Source organism: Molothrus aeneus, chromosome 9, assembly GCF_037042795.1.
Source record: "Molothrus aeneus isolate 106 chromosome 9, BPBGC_Maene_1.0, whole genome shotgun sequence".
NCBI lineage: Eukaryota > Metazoa > Chordata > Aves > Passeriformes > Icteridae > Molothrus > Molothrus aeneus.
The window spans coordinates 12095167-12114896 of record NC_089654.1 but is presented as its reverse complement, the minus strand read 5'-3'; the positions used below and the strand labels follow the sequence as shown (position 1 = coordinate 12114896).

Genomic DNA, 19730 nt, shown 5'->3' with positions numbered 1-19730 from the left:
AGAAAACTCCAATTTCAGGATGACTAACTGGTATCAAAATTCCTCCCATATTAAAAGATTTTGCATTAGATTTCAAGAACTGTTCAAATTTCAGATACAGTTATATGAGCAACAGTTGTTTCACTGAAATATTTTATTTTATATACACAGCTGCAGTTCATTTAGGCAATAGAAAGGTCACAAATACTCTTACTGACACTTGATTTGACACATTTACTTTGACAGAAACCAAACTACAAAAAGGAAGAATAATAATCATTAAGAACACATTTAAAGTAAAATTATTATTACAACTAAATTACAAATTATATAAATATTTGATTCTTCATAATCCCTGTGCATTCAACATTTCTAATCTTAGGAGTACTGTTATGGAAGAAGAGGATGGCTTTTAAACTTAGTTTGTTCTTATTAGGATGGAAAGTATCATTCAAAACTACCTAAATTTAGACATTATAAACTAAATTCTGAGTCTGATTATGAATTAACTAGAGTAGAACTGCATCGTGTTATCACTGCTGTGGTGCAGCTCTGGCACTTGTGTTTGCAGAGATGGTGCACTTCTGAATTCTTTAGCCACACGGCTGTGTGTCCAGCACAAGGGGCAGGCTGTAAGAGAGCTGACTGCAGTTCTGTGCTGTAAGGAGAGAGCCTTCCCCCACTGAAACTGGCATCTCTCTCTGGAGCTAGTTACTCACTCAGAATAGATGGATGCTTTTTAGAAGAAGATTGAAAAAGACTCAGAGATCAAAAGCCTTCCCACCTGTACCCGGACATTTCCCTGTCTCTCTATTTCCTTCTTTTTGGTTTCTTTACCATTTCTCAATCAAATGTTTGTTGGTGGCATCTTATAACAACCAGATCCTGTATTTCTTATTTTGTATGGGAAATACATTGGTTCAATTCCAGTCCAACTCTGTGGACTTTTGAGCTCTGTGAGTGTCCAGAAGTGCTCCTGTTTGAAAGGGACACAAATGCTGAAGTCAGATATTATGAAGTTCTCCCCATTTTCTAAATAGTTTGGTGTTTGATTAAACCTTTCTTATTCTTCTGTTTAAAACAATCCTTTTGTTTTTGACAGAAGACCAAGTTTCCAGGTTTAATTTTTTTCCAAGCGTCTGGAAACATTTATAATCTCATCTGCAACTCCGTTTCTTCAAGAGCTTTTTGTAAATAATATGAAAATCTCAATATACCTCTAATTCTGTGAAGAAGTGCATTTCTGTTTCTTTGTGATATATGTTAAGGTATAATTTTCTTCATACAATTTTATTAGACCAGACAAATCACAGCAGACACTTTGCTCTGTTACCTACAGGTCATACATTTGCTGTAGAATATGCAGAACACTTACTCTGTTCCTTCTATTTCCAGCTATTCCTATCGATTCTGAATCCAACAAGACACCGTTATTGTTAAATATAATTTCTTTCATAACTTGCAAAAAGCTGCCAAAATGCACATAGCTTAAACATATTTGTCTTCTCAAAACTTAAGTGAGGTGGGTGAAAAAAACTTCACATGCCTGTATTGAAGACACATTGCAGACAAAAAAAAAATACAGCAAGGAAGATGGTGCCAAGCTCAGCAAGTTAAACAGTGGAAATAGGCCAAGAATAGCATTTGGAATTTCTGGTTTATTACATATAGAGTATACTCTTTTTTGTTAAATAAACTATAATCAGTTGGCATTTCACACAAGTAATATGACACATTTTCATCACTTTTTGTATTTATCAAGTGAGTACAACAAAGGAGCAAAATGCTGGCTTCAGTAAAATCTGTGAATTAGACAGGCCCTCATTTTGAATAGCATCCTTTTGGGTTGTGTTTGACATGAAATTTGAAATGTTGCTAGTCTAAGTTTGTTTTGATATCCTAGATTTTAACAACATGCTTCTCAAGTATCTGAATATTTGGAATTGCTCTGTATTTCTTGACATGGGATAGATTCTTGTGGGCTGGCTTTGTGTAGCAAAGGCATGTAAGTGCAGTTTTAGAGACTAAACTAACTGTGAAGCATTGCTTCAGTTGACAGGAATTCAAAGAGAACAGTTCACCATTATTTATCACCTCTGGAACAGGAAAAGCCATTACTGCATGGTGCCTCATACCTTCTGAAGGTGCTGTGCTCCTGTCTGAAGTTCAGGGTTCCATGGCCTGAGCCACAGTTTTACACTGCACAGAGGTGGCCACAACTGCATAAATCTCCTCTTAAACAGACACCTGACTTCCCACAAAGAAGGGAGGAAGACACAAATTATTAAATTATAAAACACTGCCTTCAATTCTGTTTCATTATTAATAAATCTTATAATACATACTTATTAAAAATATATTTTGAAATGCTACATATGAACTGAGAATAATATTGGTTCATTTACTACCATATTGAGTAGTAATGGTTTTAGAACAAGAAAGTTTTAAATTAATTGATGAAGCTAGCTTTTCAAATATAAAGAAGTATTTTAAAACACCTTAGTGATGTTTAGATATTTTAAATCAAAATAAAGTAAAAATTGCATACTGGCAGTCATTCCTGCCCAAATGGTGCTTGCATTTCCTGCACTGCTCCATCACACTGTAGTACAAAATGGCTGCTTACACCCACACAAATGGAATTCTGGGGCAGGGGCAACATGTTCAGTTCTGTGCGTGTGATTCCTTTATTGCACGTGTCACATGAATCAGAGACTGCAGACACCCCAGTCAAAACACCTTCTAGATCTAGACACCTAATGCTTTGGAGACTCTGCAATGAACATTTTGTACTATAAGCTTTTAAAGGAAACAACTCCATCAGCTTCACTTACAAATTATTTGTGCAAAAGTATTTCATAAATAAACTTTACCCGAATATTACAGAAAAAAGCTTTGGGATACATGAAATATAAATACAGCGACAGCTGAGCTGCAAAATTAATTTAGGTATATACAGTGATACACTCCCCAGTTCTTTTCACAGATGTACATTTAACCTCCCTGAGTCCTTTTCCATACTTAGCAACACGATGCATTCCCAGATGCTTGCTCAGTAACAGCCACAGTAGAAAAGGGTGGAAAAGAGCACATCTGTGTGCACTCCCTGCCGTTTGCCAGGGATTTGAAGCTTACTGTACTTTTGCTTCCAGGAGCCCGGTGGTCAGGACAGGCCTGTGGCCACTGACACAGGCCCCAACGTGCCTCAGTGAGTCTGCCCCCAGGTAGGCCAGCAGCAGCTCCGTGTGCCGCATCAGCAGCTGCGTCAGGTCCTCGGCCAGGCTCTCCATGGTTGAGTATCTCACCTTCTCAAAATCAAAAATGTCTTTGAGGAAGAAAAGCACTTGATCCTAGTAGGGAAAAAAAAAGGAATAACTTGTTTTCAGTTACAAAAAGGAAAAAAAAGTATGCAATGCTAACAGCTCTTTCTTTAACATGTTCCCAAAAAGCATCCAATTATGTATTATTTTGGTGCTGAGACAGAAGTGTGCTAAAACAGCCTTTGCAAAACAGTTCCGGGCTTAAAACATTCATATGAAAGTGAATGTTACTTACTTCTTAAGGTTTCTTACTGTTAGCCTTAATCTTAGGAAAATGCAAATATATACTAATAAATAAAATCTTAATTTATTTTAGTCTGAAAGATTAAAAAAATTATAAAAGTGGTAATTAAAAAGAAGTTTCAAACCTTGAAGAAGCAGCATAGATCATACAGTGAATTTCTAGGGCCCAAAAAGCCCCAAGCCAAAACAGGGCTGATATGTTCACATATAGCATAGAAATGTGCAAAAAATCCATCAGGCACCTAGTGATGTAAAAATCGTAGACAAAAGTTACACAGTAAATTTAGTATACAGCCCTATTATTCAGCATTAAGTCTTCATAAAAGTCTAACACTGCCCTCCTTGGTCTAATAAAATCCCCCAAAGGTAGGGAGCTGTGGCACAGAGTTCTACTGAGTCCATGTACAGAGAGGTGAGGATGCAGAAGGGGTTGAGGGGAGGCTGCAGCAGAATTCCTGGTGCTGGTGAGGAACGTGGTGCTTCAGGCAGGGAACAGGGCAGGACTGGATGGGATTTGGCTGTGGGGTTATGCAGGGAGATGGGGCTGACAATCCCAGCACAAGCAGGTGAGATACAAGAATCATGACCTTGGTGTGCAGAACTCTGAGATCTGCATTAGGGCAGGAAGTGACTGACACCACCACCAACAGAACGTAAACTAAATGTTGGGAAAATGTTTCAGTTAAGGCTTTTTTGCTAAAATAGGTATTAGGGTCCCAGGAGCTAAACTTCTGCAACTGGCAAACCTTTTGTCTAAATTAACAAGTCTACAGAACTAAAGGTTGATCACTCATTTATTTTGCCAAAGCTACAAAAAGAACTTCATATTCTTAGGAGATCAATACCTTTGTTTCATATAATTTGAGGGGCAGCTTACCTTCATTTGCTGTCTTTTTTGCTTCAGTACTGACCAACAACTTGAAGCCACAGCCTAAATGTAAAAAGAAAAAAATAAAGCAAGCCCGAAATAATTTTCCATCTCAAAAGAACTTATCTGCAGAATACTGTATTTCTATATTCCACATTTCAGGGACATGTATTTTCTTCAGTTTCAATCTTGTGACAACACAAAGTTTCAAACCATAAAACAGCAGCTGATATAAAGAACAAGTTTATATGTAGCTCACACTTGCTATTCCAGATCCATCTTTGCAACAATTTTGTTAGTTCAATTCAAATGTAATTTGGCATCCTTGACTGATTTTACAGCTACCACAGTTAGCAACACTCACTGGGTTTAAGTGAGGACCAGTCTTGTATATTAAAGTGTGTGCTCAGACATCAGTAACTATTTTAGATATTAAGTGGCATGTGAACACATTGAAATGTACTTTTTCACTTTAGCAAAAACATTCCTGCAATAGCTTCAGATTCAGCTATGGAGCTTTGTCCAAATATGGACCTGTGAAATACAATATACCAACATCAGTACTGGGCTTTTTTCCCTCCTAGCCTCTGACTATCCTCATCTGACTCCCCTCAGTACTGCAAAGAGAGTTTAATACAGACAAAGCACACTGTATCCATAAAACTACAAAAATATATACATGTTGTCTTTATTTTTTTCCTCTAGAGGGAATATTTCAATTGAAAAACAAAAATAAAAGGAAAACTTGCAGTGTACAGATGAAAATGGATGAAATGACAGTAGTCTCTGTACCAGCTGACCATGGCACTAGCCTGTGTCTCTACAAGAGGGATGAGATCTATGTGGCAAATAAACAGCCACACATGAAAAATCATTAGTTGTAATCAACAGCTGACTACCTGTATTGTATTAATTTACTTTTGTTTGCTTGTACCTTTGTCCCTTATTGCTAAATCTCTGGTCTATGAACCAAAATCTGGATCTGATGTCTAAGATGTGGCTAACAGAAACTCCCCTTCTAAAATTCTACTTCCTCCGAGAAAGGAAGGACAAGGTTAAGTATTTTCTCCAATACATTCAATCATTCTCTGTTTTGGGCCACCTTGTCACTTTTACATTCCTATTATGAAAAACCTGATAATAGAATCTCTTAAATTCTTCTGAGGAAGATCTCAGGTACATACTCAGTACACTGCAATGTACTACAGATCAATTAACTCATGAATACTTACAGTTTCTTTAAAAGAGGAATTTAACCAGCGGTTATTTACGACATTCTGTATAGATATTGGTGGATTTTCTAAATCTTCAAATGAATCCATTAATATGAAGTCCAGGACAACATCATAAAAATTCAGATTTTTCACCTATATTAAATGAGAACATGATCTAAGTAACCTAGTTTCTCTTTCAGCAGTGGAATTCAGCATGCACCATATTGTAATTTGCAGATGTGCAATTGTTTTTAATGAACATTAAAAATACTTTGTCAGTAAAGGAGAAGTTTAAAAAAAGTGTGGTTTCTGGTACTACTAAACTGGTGAATGCCATTTCTCTAAATCAGCAATTTAAACAATAAAAAGTTGCCTTTCCCACAATTCTGAACTGCAAAAAATTATTTTTAGATCCTATGGCATTACTAAGGGTAAAAACACTTTTCAGAAATGCAACTCACTCCTCTAGCAGCAAGTTCCATTTCGGTATTATCCCAGTGATCTGTTTGTTCCAAAAAATATATCATTTCATCAAAGACATCTTCAAATTTTTTTGGATTCTGTAAAGTAAAAGCAATGAGTATCAAGCAAATGTAAAAAGAGATATGGTTGATTTTCCCTGGACAGTGAATTCAGGTAGAAGTTACATAAACAACAAAACATTGGTAAAAAAGGCTTTTACCTTTCGTGCTTTCACAATTAAAGCAGACAAAATTTTTCTTCCACTTTCAGCAAGAAATATTCTGTTTGATGTTTCTGAAAGAATTATCTAGAAAAGGGTTCAGAAAATATAGACAAGTTCATTCACAGATTATACCAAATGACCTTAAACATTTCAATCAATTTTAATTATCACCTCTAGTATAGTTAACAGGTTCCTAATAAGCCTTGGGTGCAAAGGTTCCAAAGCTAATCATAAAATCTGGACTCCTCTGCAAATACATCTCATTTTAGAATAATAAAATTGTAAAAGCAACAAGAAAATACTTAAATACAGATTACATTATAAAAATGCTTGCACAAAGACTAACAGTCAGTTTCAATGCTGGGTACTTTAGGTTAGGCTTAACAAGACAGACAAATCATCCCTTACAGTTTACCTGAAAAGCTTGTCGAATACAATGAAGCTTAGCAAGGAAGTCACTGTCTCCTAGACATTCAAACATTTCAGTCCTATGCAAAATAGAAAAGTTTTCAGAGACTATTTAAAAAAAGCAGCACAAGAATATCCATCTAAATTGAATTGCTAGAAAAAATACCTAGTACAAGTAACTTCTAAAAAGTGATTTCTAGATAGAATATTAAACTTTAATTCTTGCCTTGCCTGGAAATAATTAAATAGACATAAATCAATACCTTAACACCCGTGAATAAATTTTGCCTTCTTCTGCTAAGTGCATGGCTTCTTCATACAGGGGGCAGTGGCAAAGGGAATCCAGACCATACGTGCTACGAATCTCTCTGTGCTCTGAAAGCTGAAAAAAAATGTTTTGGAAGTTCACTAAAGAACTTGATGATATAATTTTTGTGAAGATAAAAAAACAATTAAAGAAGTTTTCCTGATGTTCTACTGAAAGATGCATCCTTTTCTGCATCTGCTTAAAACAAAGGGGTAACACAAGGGAACAGAACAGATACACCAGGTCACAAGACTTAACTTTGTAACTCTTAAAATCTGAAAGCTACAGTTTCAAGTTTCAAAACTTTTTAATTAATAAAATAAAGGCAGCTTACTTTTGTATTTCATTTGCATAGTTAAGTTTTTGAATTGTCTCGTTAAAATAAATCTAACGGGTCTCAAAGCTGTTAAAAGAAAGTAATTGCCAGGACACAAAGTACAGAATGATTGCACCATACAATTCCTTAGGAAGCTGGAAATAGTAACATCCTTCCACACCTGTTTTAGTTTCACTGGTAAATATGTCTCCCAGTTACCAAACATACTGTATAAAACATGAATATTCAGTGTTTTACACTACAGGCTCCTTAAATGGTTTTCATTATTGACAGTGTTAATTCTATAGTTAACATAAACATGAACTTGCAGATATTTTCAAAGAAAGAAAACAAACAGATCCATAACAGAGCACATAAATAATACCTTGTAAACCTGTTTACAAGGTATCATATTTAATCCATAAAACAATGTCTACCTACAATTTCACTACAAAGATTACATTATGTTATTAATAATAAAAGAAAACATCTGATGTTTACACATCACTCAGTTTAGTTAATGACTAGAAAATTAATTCTAGCTTTCTTTTTTTTTTTTTTCAATATCCTGTATGGGGCAAACAAACCTGTGTTTCTAGGTTTCTGTGTTTCTGGCCTTTGGGGTCACAGATTAGAACAGGGACTGATACCTGGGAATTGGGTGAGGCCCTTGATTATATTTAGTTTTTTTTTAAAAGAAAACAACAATTCCTCTCAGGCTAACAGTTAAAATAAAATATCAGGAGAGAAAGGTCAACTTCCTCCTCTGAGAAGATGATTTTAATTACAGATTAATTCCAACAAATAATATTTGGAAAGGGGAAGCAAATTCCTCTACTGCTGACTTCTCTTGGCATACAAAAAGTGAAGGGGAGAAAAACCAAACAAACTGTAAACCAGAAACGAAATGCTTAACTAGAAAAGGGGATTCCAGACAGGCTCTGAAGTTGCACCATTAATGCTCCTGGCATCATTATGGATTTTCTTTTGATGCTTTCTAGTATTTAAAAATATATTGCTATATCACTATTTTATATCTAAACATATAAAGTATGTAGATGTAACAATATATAGATGTAACATAGATTATTATGCTTAAAATGATCTTGCAACCAGTAGGGGCCATTCTTTGGGATTAAATTAGGTGAATGCTTGCCTATATAAACATCCTGCTTAAAGTAAAACTCATTAGAGACGATTTGTAAAGATACATCCATAATTCTAATGTTGAAGAGTTCAGCTATTAGGAAAATTCACAAATTATATTCAATGTTTAACAAGATTCAGAGCATACAACATTTTCTAGACAAGAACCTCCCAAGATGACATCAAAAGGACAATAAACTCTTCATTGTAGAAGTCTCTGAGGACTTCCTGCCTTTGAGGAAAAAGGTGGGCAGAAGGGTTGGTTTTCAGTTAGATGGCTCACTGCAAGTACCTTATATCAATTGGCATGTTATTTATGCTCATGATATTTATTCAGGTACCTGCTTTTTACCTCACTGTGTACCCCTAAGCACCACATAACTCTCCTCACCAGGGATTTGGTACTAACCAGAAGTTACCAGCATTCAACATCTTGGCATCACGGGCAAGCTGGGCACTTCAAAGCTCCCCAGGTCCCTTCCTGCCATTCTGTAGTGGCCACCTCTGTGCACAGCCACTGCCACTTTGAGGCTGCTCACACCCCTCTAGGGATGACAAGGAGCTACATCACAGCTACCCCCAGTGCTGGCAGCAGCCAGGAACACAGAGGCTTGTGATGGTGGAGTGGATGTGCCACCCCCTAAGTGTCTGCTATTTCCTCAGTGTCTGGGAGGTACTTGGAGAAGAAAATGAAAATGCAGCCAAAGAAGATATAGAAGATGATTGACACTAGAGCAGCAATCTCATCTTGTAAGGCTTCACTTGTATCCATTCAAGGCTCAAGAAGGAGAGAACAAAGAGGTGACCACCACAAGGACATTTCTGATGGCCTGCAGGGGATACCTAAGATCATGATGTTAGAATAACACATACATCTTCAAAACTCCAGAGCTTGTAGCTCTAACTTGTGTCTAACTAAGCCTGCTGTGCTGCAGAGCAGCCTCTGAAAATTCCAACACAGATATTGTTCAGATGCTAATCAGTTTTCTCTGCACAGTTCAGCTTTAGGGCTGTATCTGCAGTAAAGAGATGCTGAAATCATTGCTCTAAAGCATCAAACCTTTGCCACCTGCAATTGTTTTTAGGTCTGAGATGCTCTGACTGCTTTGGTTTAAGGAACAGGCTCAGTACTCTCATTTGCCACTCACAAGTTGTTTCCTAATAAACAGAAAAAAATTCTCAGCTGTGCATCAAGACCTTGTTGACTACCAAAATAACCATCTACATGAATGTAGCAAAAATAAACAATGCTAGACCTTTCAGGAATTCTTGCTTGCTTCTCCTAATAGAGAGGTCACTTTACTGGCACATTCAGCATTCCTTACATTCTGAGATACTAAGTTTACCCTATATTAAAAAAGCTGATGATGATCTCCTTAAAATATAAAGACATTCAGAGAAAAGATTTCCTTAAAAAAAAGTAAGTAGCTGCAGGATGAAAGTGAAACATCTTTGGGGAGTTGGAAGATGTGATGGTGATTAGTAACTAAGACCTTTGAGATGGCATTTTAATAAATTGAAATGATGAAGCGCTGTGTTCCACCTAAGGCCTGGAAGAAAACAGGAAGGCTGTTACCAATAAAAACCAGCAAATGCTTTATTCACAAGTGTAAAAAATCTCCCAAGCTTTGGACTAAGGAAAGCAAAGTTTATTTGATAATAGACCTACAGATTCAGTACTAGTCAAAACATAAAAATAAGACATGATAAATCCATGTGCACTGACCAGGAAGAAGCAGCAACAATGCTCACTGACAGAGAGGGCAGGAAAGAGATTCTGTTAGGAAGATGGAAAAGAAGCCAGGAAAGAGAGGGCAGAGGCACACTGAGAGTATCTGGCACACTCACTGCTGTATTGTTGTCAAAGGTGGCAGCTATTTTGGTCACAGTCGATGGGAAAGCAAGACTATGAAAAGCATACAAACCCTCATCAACACAAGCTGAAGGCAGCCAGGCTCAAATGGGGAAGGAAATACCACTATTTATCCACAGCAGGAATATTAATAACTTAATTAGGGCAATAGTTGTGCTTACCATCCATTCTTCAATGCTTCTAGAGCCTAAGTGTGTTTAAGAAAAGAAACCTGCCTGGTCATGGGGATGGCAACTGTGTCTAAATTGTCTTTAAAAAAGATTCAGGCACCTGTGTATATTGTAGCTGCCAGACAGGCACAACTCTGTATGAGAAGTCATCAAATGAGTGATCCTCAGCATCCTCTTGATCACCAGCCATAGCCAGATGAAATTTTGGCTCACCCTCCTGCTATCCTGTAGAGCTCATCAAAAGGGCACGTGATGCAAACCCTGCCAAACTGTCCCAGTTTTGTACAGCTCTTTCCTATATTTTGTTCTAATATAACAGAGCATGACATTCTTGTTGCCTCCTAAGCAGTATCCCTATCAATTTCCATTCAAGCATCTATCTGTGTCTTGTTTTATGAATGTTCTCTCTCCTGTGGGCAGGGAGCTAAATTTGACCTGACTGTGTCAGCACTGAAACATGAACACAGTCTCCAGTCTCCAAAATCAGAGTCACACAAAATACTTAGTCCTGCTCCTTGGGACAGGATACAGTGTAGAAGGAAGCCAAGGAACTGTCAACACAAAGCTTGCAGCATGATGAGGCCACAAAAAATGGTACCACGTTCTAATTTCCTGGAAGGTGAAATTATTAATTCCAGTAGGGCATAATCACAGAGCAGTATAAACACACATATGAATTTCAGATTTAAAAATGTTGCTAAACATTTCAATCAAGACATGGAGTTTAGGACAGTTACTACTATTGTAACTGCAATCAGGGAGCTTATGATGAAGGAAGTTCCTTATTTGGCCCTTAGGTGAGACAAATCCAAAGCTGGAAAAGCCTCAGACCACTTAGCCTAAATTAAAACATTCCACTGTTTCCCTAATGCAAGAAAAAAAATTAAGAAGTAGATAAGCTAGAAGAAGCTACTTATCATCATGTCTAGAGTAAAAGAATCTGGTATGTCAATTGTAATCCTGTTAAATCAAAGCAATTACTGCTCTCTGCTAACAGCTGAATACACTGGGAAGCTGTTACTGCTTCTTCTCATTGCCATAATGTGAAGCATTTCCCCACCACACCCCCTCCTGAGGATGGACAAAATATTAAATCCAGGTAGCAGTGGGTTTGTACCAGAATACCAACTGACAGCTTTCTTTTCCCTGCACCACACAATGATGCCCTGTAGCTACAACTCCCGAGCTAGCTGACCCTGTAGTTTAGGCCTAATGGCTCCCATTTAACCCAGAACATTGATGGTGCTCTGGCTCAAACACCAAACTGCAAGTTGTTCATGTTCTATTAATCTTCAGGACTTCTGTCACCTAAGAATTTCACTAGATTCTTCAATAAAATCTGAGAAAAGAGAAGTTGTTCCATTGGCAAAGGCTAGAACAACTGGAAAGGATGAGAGAATCTTCATAACTTTATCCTGGAAGAACAAGTTGACAGAAGTGGCTTTGATGTATCAAAATGTGAAGAATATTTTTAGGATACTTAAAGACAATTACATGTCCAATTTTGATTGCAATGTGTTTTTGCAGATACTGGGACAATACAGCTTCAGGAGAGGATGATGATTCCACTGATACATCCTGGGGTTTCTGTTTGCTTGGTTGATTGGTTGGTTTTCCCTTTCTTTAAAGCCAAGCATCACAAATGAGCATAAGGGGTTGTTCCCATCCTCACATACTTGCAAAAACATTATGAAAGTTCATGTGAAAAAAACCCAAAAAACAAACCAGATACAAAATGTACAAACTAAAATGGTTTACAGCTCCTCTCATGAGCTGGTAGAGTTGAAGCAAGCTTGAATTGTGGTGTTGTCCAAATTACAGCAAAGAGCAACCAGTCTCTATGGATACAGTCCTCGTTAGGAATGGATGCAAGGCACCACAACTTAATGTGAGTTACTAAATCAAGGAAATCACTATTTAATGTGAATTACTAAATCAAGGTAACTGTGTTATGGAAAAAACAAACCCCATAAGAGACAGTCAAAACAATTGCAAAGAATGTGTGTACAATTCTCTCTTCTACTGACTTCAGTAGCTTAGTTGTGGTGTGTATATGAGAGCAATATCTATCACAAAATGGATCTTTTGAGGCCAACTGCCTCTCCTGTTTTTTGGAGAAGAGTGCTATTCAGGATCACCTCAGCTCCCCAGAGACTACAGAAGGAGATATTCCTCATTCAAGTAAGTGTGTCACTGCTCATGAGTCTCTTCCAAATACTTCAAGGGAGCTGTAGCAGACTCCAGCTGATAGGCTGTTACCCAGAGATTACCGCGTGTCCTTTGTGCTCTTATCCCACAGGATTAGCGCGAGTTAGATCAAGCACTCTACGTTGCCAAGGAAGTTTCCCAGTGTGGCCAGTCAGGCGGCTCCCTGGCAGCCCCTCTGCACCTCCAGGGACTGTCACTGCCAGCCCAAGGTCCCTTCCCGTGTGGCTGCAGGGAGCTGTGGGGTCCCTGCACACCCACACAGCCACACAAGCTGCCCCAGCTCAGCCCAGGGCTCCAGAGCAGCCTCACACCTCTGGTTCCTGCTAAGTCATTTCATCCCCATGCAACAACAGAGTAACAGCTCAACCTGGTGCCTTCATGTCGTGCATGGAATGTGCTAAAACAGGTAGCTGTCAATTTCTTATAATTTCCTCTCAAAAAACCCCTCCAGGTTTAAACAAATACAAAGCCTTCTTCATACATCTTTATAGTATGGTAAAGCAATAGGAAAAAAGAACAGAAAAATATAAATCATGGTGAAAGGAACTACTATAGCCTCAACTGACTGCTTCTTCACTCATGAAAATGTGATCTGTTTTTCAAAAGCAACTTCTCTTTAGGAGGAGTTGGGGATGCATTATGCCAGTACACAAAAATAAACCCAAAACAACTGGGTCCAATGAAGCCTGGAAAAGCTCTGTTTTCCCCCACAAGAGAAATATAGTTTTGCTTACAATGATTAGCAAAAAATAAGGATTCTTCTGTTCACTGTTGAAATAGATCAATAAATCTTTATAAAAGCAATCTTTAAGAGTCTTACCTCAGCTGTGGAAACAAAGGAATCCGTGGATGCAATGCTTAATGTATCTCGAAGGCAGAAATCATCCCCATTATCCTTTACAGTAATGTCTGTATTTTTATCTTTAAAATGAAAAAAAAAGTTTATTAGACAATTAGAAAATTCCATTTACATCTTGAAAATGTATTCCATGTGTATTTTAACACAGTATTTCATTTGGAAGGCACAACGTTATACTACTGTAAGAGTAAATTCTTTTATATATAAATGTGACTGTTTTTCTGCCTTTAAAGTGGATTTTTAAATATCCACAATGAAGTGGAAGAAGACAAAAAGACTTGGCCAAGGTTTTGGCCTTTCTTTTATAGACTACTGATGATCTCTTTATCTTATGATATTACTTTGCTACATTGATCTAGATCCTCAGTCAAGTTCTTGACTTGCCTGTGTTATGTAACAAACTGCTCCATGTCCTAGCCACCACTTTTATTTTTCTAAATAAAAGTTTATTAATAAAAAAAACACCGCCACATTTTAGTTTTACTTGAATTTGCTTCACTTTCTACTTTTCATGCCTTTTTCACTTGCTGGTTCTTCTGGAGAGCAAGTGAAGCTTTTAATCTTCGCTGCATCCTCTTTCCTCAAAAAGCTTCATCACTGAAATAACACATCCAGAAGTACAAGAACTCTTTCCTACAGTACAAGAACTCTTAAAGCCTTTAAAATAACTGTTATTTTTTCTTAAAATCTTCTGAAATACAGTTTCTTTCAGTTCTGCTTTACTTTATTCTCAGATTTCAACTCTTGCACTTCAGGAATGGTTTCATTTTCACCGTATAGAAACACTTTCACAGAAGGATTAAATCCGTAAGTCGGTAAGTCAGACTTTGGCTTGATGTGACCCATCCTACATTCCCAGTAGAGCAGATACATTTATTTTGGGTTCCTTTACCTTCAGACATTACACATGTGTTCCTAAAAGCCTGTTTTATCGCCAAGAGTCAGCAGCAGTGTCATCCAGCTACCCAATGTCATTCAGGCTTGTTGCTAAGGCAATACATCACTAAAAACTCCATTACACAGTGGAGTGGCCAAATGCCAATTTACTGGGATGGTTTACTCATCACTTGAAATGCTACAAAGCCACATTACTTAACTATTACTTTGGTGGTTGTTATGGTTTTATTAGTTATGGACTTGGAATGACAGCTCAAAAACTGCACAGAACAAATATCTGTCTTTGGGAATATTCACTGAGGGAAAAAATTATTCAGAGTTTGGACAAAGATTTTACTAGAGCAAGTTAGGCAAATTGCAATCACAACTTCACCTCTATTCATATGAAGTCTGATTTTTTTCAGCTCACTCTTACTATTTCTTTCTTTTGACCTCTTCAGACAAAGAGGAAAAGTACTGCAGCTTAAAAGTTGGTCAAGAAACAATCACATACTGAAATCCAAAGTGCTGGAACAGAAAAGCAAACTGTGGTTTGTAAAGCACTAGCTTGAGGTCTGCTTAGAATGGATGGGTAACATGATTTTTTTTCTTATTTCTAACTCATTATTTGCATTAATTCTCTTCTAATATTACCTTAGATGATTTTCTAATATCACTTTTTCACAAAAGAGTTTGCTGAACTTGCAATAATACTGTTAAACCCAGGATAGTACAGGCAGATTATAGACTGGCTGCAGATTTTTTGGCTCTCCTTTTTTCAACCTCTCCTTTTGCCTAAGTTGCTTTTACTGTTATATGTGAGTTTATAGCTCAATAACAAGAACCTATCCCCAGACTGATTCTAAATCGTTTAACTCTGGGTTATGTGGTTGATTACATATAAATGGGAATAATGCTGTTTAACTAAAATGTATTCCATATATGTTAAAAAAATAATTGGTGTAAATGAAGGAATCACAGCCCAGAACAACACAGAATCAGGAGTTCTTCCAGTGATCTTGTATTCAGCCTGTTAAAGACTACATGAAGCTCTAGAGTTAATAAAATTTTTACTTAACCTATCTTTGTTGAAAAAGTCATACTTCCAAGTTTTCTAATATGGCCTAAAGCTAACTAAAACTATCACCAAGCCAGTATGTTTTCAGCATGTTAATTAGTTGAATATGGAGTATTCTGAGTTTTCACTCAAAAAAACCCTCACTGCTACAGAAAAAGACACAAAATTTGCATTTTATGAGGAAGAAAAAGATTTAAAATAAGGTTGGAAATGCTGAGTGAAATAATACCTTTGGCAAGTGATAAGTGCACATAAAGCACAGCCTCCCTAAAGAAAACCAAACAGCCTTGTCAGCTATTTCTGACTTTCAGGCCACCACCACCCTAATACCCTAAAACATCCTTAGCCAAGCAGGTGCTTATCAATACCCAGGCTGTGAAGGGAGCACACTCTTATCAAAATTCACCATGGAATTTCACTAGGGTGAAAATTAACTAACAGCTGGAGTACATACCAAGCAAGCACCAGCAGAACATTCTTAGACACAAGAACACGAAAAAAAAGAGACAGTGGCACAAAGAGACCCCTGGAATGAACAGCTGCAAGAGGAACCCACCCAGCAGCGCCTGCAACTGCTCACACACTCATCCCTACTTCTTATGGACTCTAATAACTTCAGGAGGGGAATACTAACAAGTATGTGAGCTTCAAATATACTTCACCTATTTGAGGAGCCAAGGAGTTATTTTGGGTTCACTTATATTTGTAAAGTGAATGAAGCAGAGTTTCAGATGTTACAATCATGGCTCTTGATTGTAGTGCCTTAAAATGTATCTGTGGTCCCTAAATTATATTACGGTATTAAAAACATGGAACAATATGGAGGACTGCTAAAGCTTGTAAAATTACTCCTAGCTTTATAAGGTTTTGCAAACAACTATCTATTTAAAACTAAACAAGATTTAAAGAAAAAAGAGCAGAACCAAGCTATTTTCATATCTATTTACAAATCTAATCCAGAATAATTGGTTTTGTTCTGGTAGGTTTTCACAGTAAGACAGAGCACAGAGCTAACCCCCTAAACTCTCAGAGCAAAATCTGACCTTCATAACTGCACAGAAATCAGCTTTTTAGTATTCAACTGGGAAGCATTCACCTTCACATAACGTTTTAGAACTCTGAAAACCGTTTCCATGTTATCTTCCTGCCAACCCTGAATGAAACATGGCAGGAGATCACAAGTGAGTTTGGCACTTAGCTGACACATTTAAAAAAGGAAAGCACTTACCCACTAGTAAAGAACTCACTGGGAGTTACAGATTTTAGTTCCAAGTACCACCACTAAAGTCATGGTTCCCCATTCTGCCCAGCCCTCCCACTTCAGTGGAAAAATCAATGCAGTTAAAACATCACAAGCAGGAAAGCAGGATAAGAAAGGAGAAACTTTATAGACTCTGAAGAGGAAAAAACCTTGCAAAGGAACCACTTATGAAAAGTCATGGTACCCTCAGAGCAGCAGGGGCCCAGTGTTCTGCCAGCCCACGTTGTGTGCTCAGACCCCTTCTATGTGTGGCTTCCTGTCCAGTGAAAGAAATTACAATAATCTGGTTCAGACAGCAGCATGAATCAGTTCAGTTCCATGAGAGTGTGCCACAGTCTTCTAGCTAGTCACAAGTGACACGGTAGTTTGTCACCCCTTGCTGCAACATCCAAAAGCAGCTTTATTTACATTTATAAATAGTCATAATTCTGAGAGTGCTGATCATCACTTCTACCAAGTAGCTGCTAAAGCATTACATGAAGTCTTACAGGATGCACCCTGAAAGCAGTGAATTTTACATCATTTCCTATTTATAAAAAGACTACAATCACAGCCTTCATGCTCACAGACCTTTGTCAAAGTAAGCTGTGGCTGAGTTTACTGCTGAGCCTTCAAATGACATCCCTAACAGAAACCTCAGTAGTTTTCATGCAGGGAATAATCTTCTGCTTATGTGTGAATAGAGAGCCAAATCTTACTTCCTTGGAAAAAAGTTGACTCAACAGAGCTTTCATAATTGTTTCCAAGCACAACTATAATATTCAGGGTTCACATAAAAGCCTTCCACTTAAAACACACTCATACAGGTATGAAAGGGTCAATTTTCCAAGACACTGGGTTCTCACCTAATTATCATTATGGAAAAGCCAAGATGTTGTTCAGTCACTGTGTTCTGTATCACTTGGACATCATTCTTAAGACAAAAGTAGTACAGCTGACTAAAAGCTGAATTAAAAGCACGTGTACAGATGACAGTAATATATTCTTCATAAGGAGAGAATCCTTATAAAAATTTAATAGTACAAAGTATTCAGTTTAAACACACATAAGCAATAAGATCCACCTGAAAACTGTGATGTACTGATTTGCAATATTTGTCATCTGGAAAAAGATGCAATTTGCTTAAAATAATCTCATAATCTTCAAGAGATTTTCCAAATACTTTGGAAAGAAATAATTACAGTTTATGTGATGCTGATAATAGTTTGACTATTTTCAGATATTCAAGATGCCAACTTGGTCCATAAAGTTATATTACCTGCAGAATACCACATTTAATGGTGTATAAATAATATAATATAATATAATAATGGCAACACAACATGGCTACTGTCTTATATCCTATTGCTCTCATTCTGCAATGGTAAATAAACAGCACAAAATTACATGCGTAATCATTTTCGTGTCTTCATGTAAAAATCAAGTGTACCTGAGAAAGGAATGTAAGTTCAGTTTATTTCCCACAATCCATGCACACAGGTACATCAAATTAGAGAAAAGTATTAGGAAATACTATATAAATTTGATATTCTGGAATGGTGATAAATGAAATTATTCTTTTGAGATTTAAATCTGGTAAAGCATTCTTCCATAAATTTGATAACAGAGTTGGAATATTTTCTGATAGTTATTTTTTAAAGCAAAGAAAATACCAAAGGCTAAAAATATAGTTTTATTATAGAGAATATGGCCTGTAAAAGCTGTGTCTGAATCATCATAGCAGATTTATTGTAAAACCAACATTTCAAAATGGAAAGACCTCATCATGAGAAACTCTATGATCTCAAGGAAGAGGCAGAGTAAACACACGTGGTGCTACATTGCTGAAATCTGAATTTTAAGAAAACAAAGCAGCATCTGATATGTATTTAATACCCTGAATTAACATATCATGTGTACTGACAGCTGAGAAATCAGCTTAGTAAACACAAAATAGATGTATGCATGGGTTCACTTATTTTACTTCACTGACTCTCTGCTTTACAGACATACAATTCTGAAGTAGATTTGAGACACATATCTTGTGTAAACTACATGTCACTGAGAGGTCTCTCCCTATACACAGCCTTTCATTTCACTGAAAATGTAAACATGATTCATAACTGCACATTATATGATTTTACTCTTATACAGGGTTACATTTTTTTCACAATTTCTTTACCCTGAACCTAAATATCTTCCCTGATTTTAAGGTTTCAATCCCTATTCTTTATAGAAAAGTTTTGCTTCTGAGCACTCTACTGTTTTCAAGTCCAATAGTTTAGGTAACAGCTTCTGTACTTAGATTTGATTTGAGAGAAAAGATTTGGCAACCAAGTGAATTTGCTCAGTTGTGTAATCCAGACAGAGTTTGGATGGATGTGCAGCACAAAGTTGTCGCTCCTCTTCACAGGGGTACTCCATTCTCCTGCAGTTCAGAAAACACCGTATCTCTGCTGTCCACAGCAAAGACCAGCTTCCACACCTGTGAGTCAGCGGGTACTTAAAGGCAGGATGTTTATACCAGTGCATTACCAAGAGTATCCCTTCCTTTTTTCCAAGGCAATTCTCATTGCCCCCTTCTTGCCTTTCCCACCACACATTTCTTCAAAGAGAGATATTACCACACATAGTGATGAAAAGGACAATAATAACCAGCAACTGTTGCTCAGCTCCTGAAACTTGTTGTGCTTCTAATTGTTTCTTCAGTTTACTTCTTTTTCAAATCAGTTTCTTAACATGTTAAATGAAACCCAAAAGAGCAAACATTGTAGTATTCTGGCGCAAAAACTACTTGGCTGGACACAGCATAAGAGTATGGGACTATCCAAGATGATCTTGTCAAACTAAGATTTCTGGAAAGGTTTTTCTTTAGCCAGTACATAATGCCATAGGAATGCTGACACTTCAAAGCAAGAAAGACAGCCTGACAAAAGGAAC

General features: G+C 37.1%; 1 protein-coding gene across 1 annotated transcript in view; it reads right to left on the bottom strand.

Moving 5' to 3' along the window:
* Positions 1-115: 115 nt before the first annotated feature.
* The window catches only part of MIGA1 (mitoguardin 1), a 33663-nt gene continuing 14048 nt past the window's right edge, over positions 116-19730 (bottom strand). Inside the window, exons 8-16 of the mRNA XM_066555829.1 lie at positions 13558-13658; positions 6981-7099; positions 6725-6797; positions 6307-6393; positions 6086-6184; positions 5643-5777; positions 4420-4473; positions 3668-3784; positions 116-3329 (exon numbers count right to left, since the gene is read on the bottom strand). Coding sequence (XP_066411926.1) covers positions 3111-3329; positions 3668-3784; positions 4420-4473; positions 5643-5777; positions 6086-6184; positions 6307-6393; positions 6725-6797; positions 6981-7099; positions 13558-13658 — 1004 coding nt within the window. The 3' untranslated portion in view covers positions 116-3110. The remainder of the gene's footprint in view (positions 3330-3667; positions 3785-4419; positions 4474-5642; positions 5778-6085; positions 6185-6306; positions 6394-6724; positions 6798-6980; positions 7100-13557; positions 13659-19730) is intronic.